The following is a 12,414-nucleotide window of genomic DNA, read 5'->3' on the forward strand; positions in this document are numbered from 1 at the left end:
GTCTTCTGCAATCTATCCAATTGTTCAGAATCATAGGGGTATTAAGAGAAGAAGTGGTGCTCCTTTAGTGTTATTGTTTGTTTGGGAGGTGTGTGCACTGAAAGAGGCGACAATATAGGAAGGGGGGGATAGAAGGAAGCTTCCAAAGCCATCTCATGCTCATTGGGTCGTTGACTCTCATAATACTTTACAAATTTTTAAATCTTGCTTAAACCCTTGTTGTCTTATGGCTACATGATTAGGGTTCTTAAAAGAACTCTTTGTTCGTGAATAACTCGTGTTCGGCTCTTTAAGCAAACGAGCCGACCACGAACACATTTTTTGAGCTCGAAATATAAACGAGCCGAACACGAGGGAACTTTGGCTCGCTTATGTTCGGCTCGTTTACACCCCTAGCCACAATTCGATGGTCTTTAGGGGCATTTACGTACATACTACTAATTTCTAATGTATTGACATATCTAGCGCCTAAACTTTTCTTTTTTACATTTATACCGCACAAATCTTTCATATCCCATAAAATATATCCCTATTTTAACTAAAAAAAAAAGTGAAATGCACATTTTCATCCATAGGTAAGGCGATATATGTAAAAATTGAAGTTTAGGTGTCAGATATGTAAATATATAAGAACTGAGTGCGCTTTTATGTAAATCTTCCTAGTTTTAATATCTTAATCCCTCACTCAACATCATCCCACCACCATCCCGCTATAAAAGCTGAGCCACTCCTTGCATCACCATGGCTGCCACAATCATGTCCACACCGAGGATGATGTTGAAGCTTGTCACTGTGGATTTAGAAGAGTTGGAGGGCAGATTGTGTGGGACCATGCAATGAAATAGATGGCGGGCTTGTTTGCTAGGGAGGAGCTGTTTGTGGATACAAAATTGATAGTAGATGTGCTTCCATGAAGTAAAGAGTAAGTCGAATCTGTAAAAAATGGTTGAAGGGGTAATTGGGGTGGGGATGAAGCTAAAGAAGGGGGGGATGTTATAGGGCTGGATTGGTCCGAAGGGAGGAATTGATGACTAGGGAAAAGAGGAGGGTGATGATAGTAGAAGAGGCTAAAGGATGGAAGGTCGAAGGATGGATGTGTGCAGGAGATTATTTCAATTTTGGTGCTATTTATGTGCATTATGGTTTGTTGTTTACTGGTGTAGGGAGGAATTGGGGGCAAAGGACTATAGAGTAATTTGATTAGCTCTCAGTACTTGCTTAGCATTAACCTTCTGTTATTACTTGATTTTCTTTACTGCTTTTCATGGTGTGGTTTAATATGAATAGTTTTGATTAATTGTTTAGATTTTGCATGATGAACAAGAAGGACCGTAATTAAAACTTAATATGGTAAAAAATGCTCCCTTTCATTCAGAAGGCCGATAATCGATATCACATCCCACAGTTAAAAAATGATTTTTTTTTTTTCCCATCTATATTGACTTTTAATATTTCTTAATCATATAGCCTGTGTTTGTATTGAATAAAAGCTAAATAGAAGAAATGAAATCCCAATAATTTCTTGACTGATTATGAATTGCAACCATCAATGTAAATGTTGTACTCCTTTTTTATTTCCTTGCACTCAATTTCCCGGTTTCCAACTCGCCCATTAATGTTGCAAAATGTAAATCAATATTATTTTTCTTCACATACTTCATTAAATTAAATCTGCAAGTTGAATACTCATTAGAATTTATAGTCATTTGGGTGTTGATCAATAAAATTCAACATTTCTATTGATTGGCTGCTGTGATAAGATGGTTTAACATCCGTTCTTCTGTATTTGTTAATGTTCAAATTGCATTATGTTCGTCAAACTTTTATTTGGATGAACATGAATAGTTTTATTTATTTATTCATTTATTGCTAGAATTTTAATGTCATTTATCAAGTATTGTTCAGTTCTTTTGACATGTAATATGCCTGTTTGAACCATGTTTCATAGAACTAATATTGATTTATATTTTAGAGGCTCTGTTACAAAAACTGGAATAGCTAATACATCGGCATTTGGAAACAAAAAAACACAAACAAAAAAAAAATGAAAAAAGGCTGGTGAAATGCTATATAAGAAATGTTCAATGTGTTGCAGTGAAAATCCTTTTAGTATGATTTCTGATAGATATATTGCATGCATGACTCACTTTCATCAAAATTTCAGTGCTTCAAAGGTGACATTGAGTTGAAGTCCCATTTCATAGTACTTTTATAGGCATTCTTGTTCCTTTTGGTTTAACGTCAATAATTCTGGGCTAACTTCAGGCATAAGTATGTACCGTGCCATTTATAACATGTAAACCAGTTAGATTTAACTGAAATGGCGTAGAGCCTTATTATAATGCAAAAGGTTTTTCCTTTTGGTTGTAGTAATAACCAATATTCGGGATTCATTCTTTCGATAATGTTGTGACTTACCTATTCCTTGGTTTGATTTTATGTAATTTGGATTCTGAGTTTTATTAAATTTATTCACAAACAATTTCTATTCTTTTGCAATGAGAAGTTCAAGATTTCCTTAACTTCTTCTATTTGAATTATGTCTGCTGGCATCAATATGCATTTATGTAAGAGTTTTCTTTGCGATTTTATGTCTCGTCTTTCATCTCATCTTATGGACATTATACTTTTCCATCGACCTTACTCAATACCACCTATTTGTTGCTCTTCTTTTGGATTACTTAATCCATTCTTGTATTTTTTTATTTGAAATTTAAACTCATTGTAATCTTGATCTGTAGTACTTATTTATTCTAATAATGTTACCTATGAATAAATGTTACATAATTAACTTCATGTTAATATGATTATTGTCGCGTTAAATCAATGAGACCAAATAAAAAATTATATTTTGTTAAGTATGAGAAATTCTTATTTTTCATGTTCCTTACTTTATATTATAATTACTTTGATTTTTTAAGTCTATAAAATCAAAATAATGAAGCCTGCGCTTTCCTTTTGAGGATTACACTTCATCCTTTGTAGTGAAGTGTTTGAGCACTACTGATTGTAGTCTTGTCAATTGGGTTGGTTTGGACCGGGTAGATCCTAGCCTAAATATGATATTAATAACTTTATGGATAGGATTAAAATTCGAGTCGGTTCAAGGTTAATTCAAATATGTTCCACTACCATGTTGAGTCCGATATTTAGATTGAGATTCAACCATATTTAACTTCTTTTCTTTTTTTTCTTGGAAGATTTACATGCATACCACTCGATTCTTATGTATTTACGTCTAACACCTTAACTTCAATTTTTCCAGCTATGTATGAATAAGTGTATTTCACCTTTTTTTTTTTTTTCAGTAAAAATAGTGATAATTTTGATGTGATATGAAAGATTTGGGTGATATAAATGCAAAAACCAAAGTTTAAGTGTTACATGTATGCAAATGCTCCTTTTTTTTAACTGGGCAAAAATGATGTTGTAAATTTTAGTGTTTTGAAATGCTCCCCTTTTTTTTTAACTGGGCAAAAATGATGTAGCTGTAAATTTTAGTGTGTTGAAATGCTAAGACCGGGAAAACAAATGAGGTTGGCAGATGTGAAAAGGATGGGAGCTAAGTTAACTTTGTTTAAACCAGCAGATGAGTTAAATATTGAATAATTGTAAATGATCACATTACATAAAATACCATATCATTATCTATAATTATACATATATCTATATAAATGATGCGTTGTCGTTTTGAACCTTGCAGCATATACTGGAAAATCAAATATATAAGCCGATTAGAGTTCGTGTGGGCAGACATAAGGAAGGGACAGGTTGAGATACCAGAGTTTGTGCAGCGTCATGATGAAGTTCTTGAGCGCAGGCCTTTAACAGACTATGGCCTAGAGGCTGATCCTCTCCGCCTATCTGCTATGGAGGCCATGGAAGGTTCAATTGGAAGGTATGCAGATAGATGGTCTTGCCGGGAAGATATGTAATTAGTCAACTTTTTCTTATAGGCCCTAATAATGAAAACATAATGTGAATAGCAGAGGGTGCCAGATAGTCTGGTTGATAATGATTTAGTAGTTATTGTCATGATTTTGAATTTGATCTTGCCTGAGTAATAATAAATCTCGTTCGTGCTTAATGGTTTAATTTTTAGGGTTGATGTTTGTATCTCGACCATTCGTATTACAATCTAATGCCTATGATAATCGTATGTTCATAATATCTATTCAAATTATACTAGCTTAACGAATGACTTGAAAATAAGTTCACAAAAGGAGAGCCTTATTAGGTGGCTTAGCATTGTTGAGTGGGCTAGGGTATAAATGAGTTGCTCGGACCACATCCAGCTTGAGGTTGTGCTTGATTAATTTTATCGAGCTCGAGCTCAAGCTTTTGTCTATGAGTTCCAGTTGGCTCGCGCTCAATCCCGATTTTTTTTACTATAAAATATAGAAAATAATATTAATGTAAGGTACTCTTATAATAAAATGATGAATAAAATGAGCAATTAGGAGAGAAAAAATATTTAAGCCTTCAAATTTAATATATTTTAAGTTTTTTTTATATTAATTATTTTTTTTAACCCGCTTGGCTCACAAGCTAGTGAGCAAGCCAAGGCTAGCTTGATCTTGGTTTGTTAGCATATCGAGCTGAGTTCATGAGCTAATTATTGAGTCTGCAAGTCCGCTCAGGAGTAGGCTTGACTTACACACCTAGAGGGGGCTTGTGTAATTTCCCAACTATTCCTTTGTTATTATTTTATTATTTAATTTATGGTTTTGCACAGACATTTTGTGTACCTCAGTCAAAGCACTCTATTCGGGTGCTTCATTGATGTCAATGTACACAAATAGGATATATTATTTCAATTTGGTTTTGCACGTGGAAGAATATGTCAAAACAATGTAAATTTAGTTTTAACATATATGCTCAATGTATTTGAAGATCAAGTCATTCTCAAGCTAAGCTTGTCTGCCAAAGTGGTTGAAAAAAGCCCACCTATCGAGGTGGTCGAACTAAGCCCACCTGCCGATGTGATCGAATTAATCCCATCTGCCAAAGTGGTCGAGCTAAGTCCACCAGCTAAAGTGGTCAAATTAAGTCAAAGCGGTCGAGCTAGTCGGGGACAAATGAGCTGTTGGGAAAAGAATTATCATTACCTCATAATACATGTGTGAATCCTTATTTATGATATTGTCTTATACCCGCATTGTGATCTTTTCACCAAGACGTCGTGGACAGAACAATATCGAATGAAACGTAATTTTATATTTCTTTTCTTGCACATATATTTAGGAGGTCTAAGAGAGCTTTCAGGGGGATTGAGGAGATAAAAAGAAAAGGACATGTAAGAATTTTTTTGTGCAAATTCTTAGCTACCCAAGAATCTAAAGAAAATATTGAGTAAAAAACATGATTTCTAACAACACATCTATCATTTTCTCCAATACCTTTCTCCTGGAAACAATATCTCTACTAGGTTGTACGAAATCATGAACAATATGGGGCCCTACATCTTAAAAGGATTTAACATACTCAAATATACAGTGAGTGTGGAGTTCATACTCAAACTCTACAAGAAGATCCTTCCAGCTTACTGAAGAACAAAAAAAAAATGATGGATCGCACCAGAGGGTTTGTGACACAGCTGATCAATTAGATAAGGGAACAAGTTCTGAAAGTTATATAAAATTCAAGATAAGAAACCTTAGATTACTTAGAAGAGAAAAAAAGATGAACTTAAGTTCTAGAGCATGAACTTTCTAAATCCTCAAACAAAGGAGACAAAGGAAGGAGATAAATACTATTGCATAACACATTCTCAAGAGAGCTTGCAAAAGTATAGGCACAGAGGAAGTTCAGAATTTCTTCTCTAATAACTACGTGTCCATAGATACAAGCAACCAAAACGAAGAATACCATCTCACCTTTGACACCTTCCAAGGTTGATCCGAAGGGGCCATATCGACCCTTGCCTCTTCCAGACAAATAAGGGCCGACTCTTCCTCGTTGCTTCTTCGAAGTTGCCCTCTTCTCAGCAGCTTTCTCTATAGCCACTTCCCAAGTATCAAATGATGCCCATAGCCCTTTGGTCACAGTCTTTATACCATCGAGGTGAATCATACGATCTATCACGTTTGGATTGAGGTATTGAAATAACGAAAGACACTAATTCTCGATCAGCTCCTTATAATACTACCAAGAAGAGTCTTCACCTTTACCTCACATTCCATCAGATGGTGCCAATCCCTCAACCACTTGCACAGGAACCCACCAAGAACTCGCCTTCCAATCTTTTCTCTTATTTTCAAGGACCACCAAATAAATCTTGGAACCAACAGTGAATTGGATGTAACCATCCGTACCCATCTTTGAAATAGAAGAAATGGTTGAACAATTCGATTGACGAAGGGATCTTCATCCTTTTGGCATAAGAGGATGAAGATCATTATGGCAACCACGGAGTTGGGAAGAACCTGAGCAGAGATAACCTCATACAGTCTAAAAATTGATCGTAGTTACTTACAAAATGGCAACCGATGAACCATTTTGAATTGATCCTTGTAGAAAATCAAGTTGGAGGAGAAGTGATCTGTCGTTCACTCATGACTAGCTGCAGGTCAAAGTTGGATGAAGGAATCGAGAATGTAGGAACATTAAATCTATATCACGTCAACTGTAGAAAGGATCGAAACTTCTGAAGCAGGAATCAACCCAAACGACTCCTGGGAAAAATTTCGTGTCATAAGGCACATGATAACACATAGGAGAAGAGGGGAAGAAGAGATATCAAATCAAAAAGAAATGAAAGCGTGTACAACATAAAGAGACAGTGTGTATATATATAAAAACAGGGAAATGAAAAGCCGCTTACAAGTTACAAGACTGACGTGATGGGTATCGTGCAACACTCAAGGAAAGGCGATCATGATAAAAAACAGAAAACTACATTACATTATTTATTTATTTACAAAAAGAAGGAGGCACACGATGTCAAACTCTTGGAACTACCTATGAAAGGAAAAAAACCTAACTAAACGGTCGTTCGCGGCTTCGTTCGAGACAAACCCTTGGTGATGTATCCGTTCATACATGAATTCACCATCAGCTTGAAGTGTTCATTCTAACTATCTCTTGATTGAGCGATGGGGCCCTCTATAATTGCCAACAGCTCTAAACATAGACTTGTCATCTCTCTGCGAGCAACAAGCATCTCCCCTAAAAAAACAACAAACTCCTCACGAAGTGCAACGACTTATTTTTCCATCAGGCCCACTCCATCTAAGACTTAGCAACTCCTTTGTCATTACCTTCTTGGGGATACCACATGAAACGAAGGAAGGGCTCCTCCGTTCCAGCAAGACAGTGCACCAAGAAGTTGATAGACACCAGGCGCCTCCCAGATACGCTTTCTTCCCTTGTCATGTTGGAAGAGATCGGAGAACCTACAATTTTACCCCCACCAAAAGGAAAATTCTCCTCCATCCACAACTCCAAAACACCTCGTTACGCAACCCTACTCCACAACACCTCACTCTGCAACACCCTGCTCCCCAACATCTCGCTCCACAACAACCTGCTCTGTAATTGCCCTCCACAACACCTCACTCTGCAACACCCTACTCCCCAACATCTCGCTCCACAACAACCTGCTCTGTAGTAATAGATTTAACATCTTTACCAGTCTTCTCTAGCTCTCTTCTCACTAAAGAAAAGCCACCCTTTGGCATATGAGATAGTGTTTTCGCCTCGGTCATCGCCCTGACCACCTCGACGAAAAGTCACCAACGCCATAGCCTGAACAGGCGTCCCTTTCTCCCCAATGGAAATGTCCACCTTAGTCGGATGTCCAACAAGACAATCACCTGAATGACCTCTCGGGTGCTCAAAAGTCACTTCGACAACGAGCTCACAAGAAGACTCAAGGATCCTACTCGATCCTCGCGCTCGCCAGTTCGTGACTTTTGTGTCGGCGTACGAGCTTTCACCCGCATCACTCATTGCCTTAAGAAGGGCGTCTTTGTCAGAAGACGAAGCTCCTCCGATTGACATAATGACGAACACGGGAGGTGAAGATGGAAAATCTATATAGCGAGAAGGAAAGGAGAATGACACAAACTATCCTTATCCCATGGCTTATTTATAGTGGCATGATCATGAAAATCCAGAGAGCTTCATTTTTGCACATTAATGTCATTTAGTTTTTTCTTACATGTTAAAAAAGATTACATTGTTCTTATGTGCAGCTTCTAATGAGCAAGAGAATCGAAGAATTAAATATGTATATAAAAAATATGTTAGCAATTTTTTCTTACATGTTAAAAAGATTACCTTGTTCTTATGTGCAGCCTCTAATGAGCAAGAGAATTGAAGAATTAAATATGTATATAAAAAATATGTTAGCACGAATCTCAAAGTAAACAAACAATTCAGAAGGAATGTACTACCGATCAAACAAGCTTGACGCCAGCAAAGAAGGCATTTAGATCGAACGATCGAAAGAACATGGCAGAGAGCTTCCCATAGGACGATGATCGATTTTCAGACTGATCGACATGTACCAATGGAATCAAAACGAGGGAAGCGGTCAACTAACTTTTTTACTGACTGAATCAGTTCATCAGTCTTATTATAATCTAATGTCTTTGTAAGTACTACAAAAATCCCCTTTAAAGCCTAAAGATAAGAAGACTAATCTACAATTTTGTAGGAATGAGACCTATTCTCATAAATAAGGGCTCAATATCATTAATCAGGGACTATCACACTTTATTGCTCTTTAATATATATATTCTCACCTCCTCCTACTAAAACGTTCTATACCTTGTGTTACCTGAACGCTTTAGGATTCAACATTTTCAATTAACTAAAATTGGCAAAATGACCGCCTAATTGTTTGGCATAGTTTGAACTTGATCCTTGGATTTTGTTGCTATACAATACGTCTATGTATGTATTGTGGGTGTGCTATACAATACGTCTACATATATATATATATATGAATAGAATGAAAGAAGAATAAATATTTTCTTTAGAGCTAATATATATATATATATATATATATATATATTCGAAGAGCGCTAAAGAGAGTAATAAGATGAAAAATAAAGTCAATGTCATACTAATATGGGTACAAGTAATTAAAAAGTACGTAACACGTAGAGAGAGAGCATGCGTAAATCACCATCAAATAAGAAAGAAATACAATAGGAATAATATATCTTATTAAAAATTTAATCTTAAAAAAAAAGTTCTAAAAATTAGAGTAGAAAGCAACCAAGTTTTAATGGAACTATCAAAAAAGAACAACGAAAAAAAAAATTGTAGTTTGAACACCCTAATTGCAATATCATAATGAGCCTTAAATTCTTAGAAAGCAAACGTAAGAGAGAATAAATTATTTATTTATATAATTCGTTCATTTTAAAAATAAATAAATAATTTTTATGTCTCATGAAATTTTATGGCAGAGTAAATAAAGAAGTAGCTGCGACAAAAGAAAAAATATTACATCAGGACTCCGCCTCCTAGAGCTATGTGCAGAGTCAATGAAATTAGGTCGCGAAGGTAATCGGCCCGGTAACACAGTGAATATTACACTCATTTTATTCAAGTGTTATCGTTCGTTATTCATGTGTTATTGTATTTTATTCAGGTGTCATTGTATTATGAGAATATTTTTGATGATATAATAACACAATAACACATGAATAATACACGCACAATAACATATGATTAACACATGATGAATATTCCCTTATGTTACTAGGCCGATCACCTTCCCGGCACATAGCTCTACTTGCGCTCTACATGAGAAGCCCTGATGTAATATTTTTTCACGACAAAGGCTATTCTGAAGGAAGAGCCTCAATTTCTCTCCATTTTTTTATTTCCGTAGCTAGCTTGATTCGACACTAAAGTGATATGACACCAGTGGCATATAAATCTCAAAAGAATTCCAGCAAAAGGCCCTTAATACCTAGACAAATTCTTAGTAATATTGCTACAACATAAAAAATTGAGTCAGCAATAATTCTCACCCACAGTTCACAATAAGAAATTACATTCCAGACCATTTTATGCTCGGAAAAAACATTAAAAAACTATAAAAAAAAACATTTAGAAAATATGCATTATCTCTATTCATGATTCCTCACAGAAAAAGAATCTAAAATAAAAATAAGAGGCCTCAATAACATTTTATTTATTATATTATATTTATAGTTCAATTTATTGATAATTCCTTTTTAAAAAAACTTAACATAACTTTACATTCATTGCCCAGTATTTAGGAGGTAAACCTGCCAATCTCAAAACTTTCAGGAAAATAATGTAAAGAACAATGCATCCATAGCCATTTTCTCCCAGCCAAAAATGGTTCTTTAAACCACAGCTTAGATTCATGAAAAGAAGATCGCATCAAACTAACATCAAAAAGATATTTAAAACAGCAACAAATGTAAAATACAGCAATTATTTGGTTAAAGAAAATTCTAAGCAGTGCTGCTATCAATCAGCTACCACAGTTAAAAGTGCTTCTCAATTATAAGTCTCCTGGTCTAAAATTTGTTACAAAACTGGCTAAAAAAGACAGTACCTGAAACATAATAATAATAATAATAATAACAGAAATTTAAAGAACAGTCAAATATAGATACTGAATAATCTACATATCTCACCTGAATCAAGTTTATTGGGGTCCGGAACTCTGCGATGGCGGCGGAAGTCCCATATTCCCGCCGAGGCCCACTCCAGCTGCCCTCACATCCATCATTCCAGGCTAACCATAAAAAAATATAAACATTTCGATAAATAAAATGATCGGGTCATGTTTAAGAGAGAAAAAGCCGAGCATCAGTTGATGATTTAATCAGGCATTTACATGAATACCACAGAATTATTATCTATATTTACATACATAACACTCATATCTTTAATATCACATCAAACATACCACAATATATAACTTGAAAAGGAGAAAATGTTATCATGCATAGGTTTATGGCAATAAAGTGGTATAAAGCATAAATATTAAATTCTGGACGTTACATATGTAACTATCTAAGAATTGTGTGGTATGTACGTAAATGCCGCTAATTTAATACCTGGAAGGCACTCATTCCCTGAATGGGGCTAATCATTCCGGCCGGTGGTCGGTTAAATAATCCGCCCATTGGAAAATTCTGTACGACCGGATTCGCGGGATTCTGAAGGTTCGCCAAGCCGCCGCCAAAGCCTCCCAGGCTCTGCTGTAAGTTATTATTCGGGATTGCAATTGGCTGCTGCATTTGGTTAAGACCCACTATATGGGCTTGAGGCAATGGGGAAATCATTGGATTAGCAGACACCTGCATTAGCTGAAAATTGTAATTAATTACTCGCATATTGCACTCATATCAAAGAAAACCAAACGATTTGGATATTGAGATCAAACTCTAACAGTTGTTTGGGTAAGCAAATATTTGATCATGGATTTTCGGAAACTTGAGATTCTATGTGGTATCTAAAATACAAAATTATTTTGAAAATTCAGCACACCAATAATCTGCAATTGAACAATTTCATGTTTACATATACATCACAGCTGCACGAATGATCATCTTGAGAGAACATACGTGGAAAAAAAAGGGTTGTGATTATACAGGTATTCATTCATTTGTCACGTGTGAGAATGTGAATGTCCTACAAAGCTGAAAAATAAGACTACAAATAAACCAGTGTGTTCAAAAAGCTACTCGTAGCTCGGCTCAATAAGAACTTGTTCACGTTCGTTTGAATAACTAATTGAACAAATTTGAATATTTTTATAAATACTTAATTGTTAAATAAATAAGCTTGAACAACTTCCTTATTTGATTCATTTATGTTGACAAATAATATCATTTAAAGCTCACGAACAAACTCATTAAGAAGCATGATAAACAGTTTCATTTAAAGTTCATTAAGAAGCTAATAAATAAAGCTTAAATAAAGCCCAATTTAATACTTGTGAAGACATTAAATTAAAGCTCAATTTAAAACTTATTTATAATAAATTAAAATAACATTTTAATTTATAATACATAAAATAAGACAGTTGTTTGTTTAATTGCTCATTTATTTTGTGCATTTTGTATGCTTATTAGTAGCTCTTTCATTTAAAAGCTTGTTTGTTTTTGTAAGTTGAAGAAATAACTACTTTATAAGCTCGATAAACCTCGTTTCATTAGAAAATAAATAGCCAAGTCATGATGTTTATTAGTTCGCTCGATAAGACTTTATTGGACAAAAAATAAATAGCTTGATAGCACTAATTTTAATTTACTCAATAAAAGTTTTGTTAAAAATCAAAACGATTGATAATACTACTCATTAATATACTCGATAATAACTTAATAATCATTATATTGAAACAAACATGAACTAAGCTCAACAACAACAACAACAACAACAACAACAACAACAACAAAGCCTTAATCCCACTAC

The 12,414-nt window shown here is 34.9% G+C and overlaps 2 protein-coding genes across 2 annotated transcripts in view; one reads left to right on the top strand and one right to left on the bottom strand.

Moving 5' to 3' along the window:
• Positions 1-4,087, top strand: part of LOC110028174 (ganglioside-induced differentiation-associated protein 2-like) — a 5,585-nt gene extending 1,498 nt beyond the window's left edge. The window contains exon 3 of the mRNA XM_020729918.1: positions 3,704-4,087. Coding sequence (XP_020585577.1) covers positions 3,704-3,935 — 232 coding nt within the window. The 3' untranslated portion in view covers positions 3,936-4,087. The remainder of the gene's footprint in view (positions 1-3,703) is intronic.
• A 6,366-nt stretch (positions 4,088-10,453) lies between these two features.
• The window catches only part of LOC110028169 (flowering time control protein FY-like), a 44,948-nt gene continuing 42,987 nt past the window's right edge, over positions 10,454-12,414 (bottom strand). The window contains exons 10-12 of the mRNA XM_020729912.1: positions 11,055-11,306; positions 10,629-10,729; positions 10,454-10,546 (exon numbers count right to left, since the gene is read on the bottom strand). Coding sequence (XP_020585571.1) covers positions 10,640-10,729; positions 11,055-11,306 — 342 coding nt within the window. The 3' untranslated portion in view covers positions 10,454-10,546; positions 10,629-10,639. The remainder of the gene's footprint in view (positions 10,547-10,628; positions 10,730-11,054; positions 11,307-12,414) is intronic.

This window comes from Phalaenopsis equestris, unplaced genomic scaffold (genome assembly GCF_001263595.1).
Source record: "Phalaenopsis equestris unplaced genomic scaffold, ASM126359v1 Scaffold000499, whole genome shotgun sequence".
Classification (NCBI taxonomy): Eukaryota; Viridiplantae; Streptophyta; class Magnoliopsida; order Asparagales; family Orchidaceae; genus Phalaenopsis; species Phalaenopsis equestris.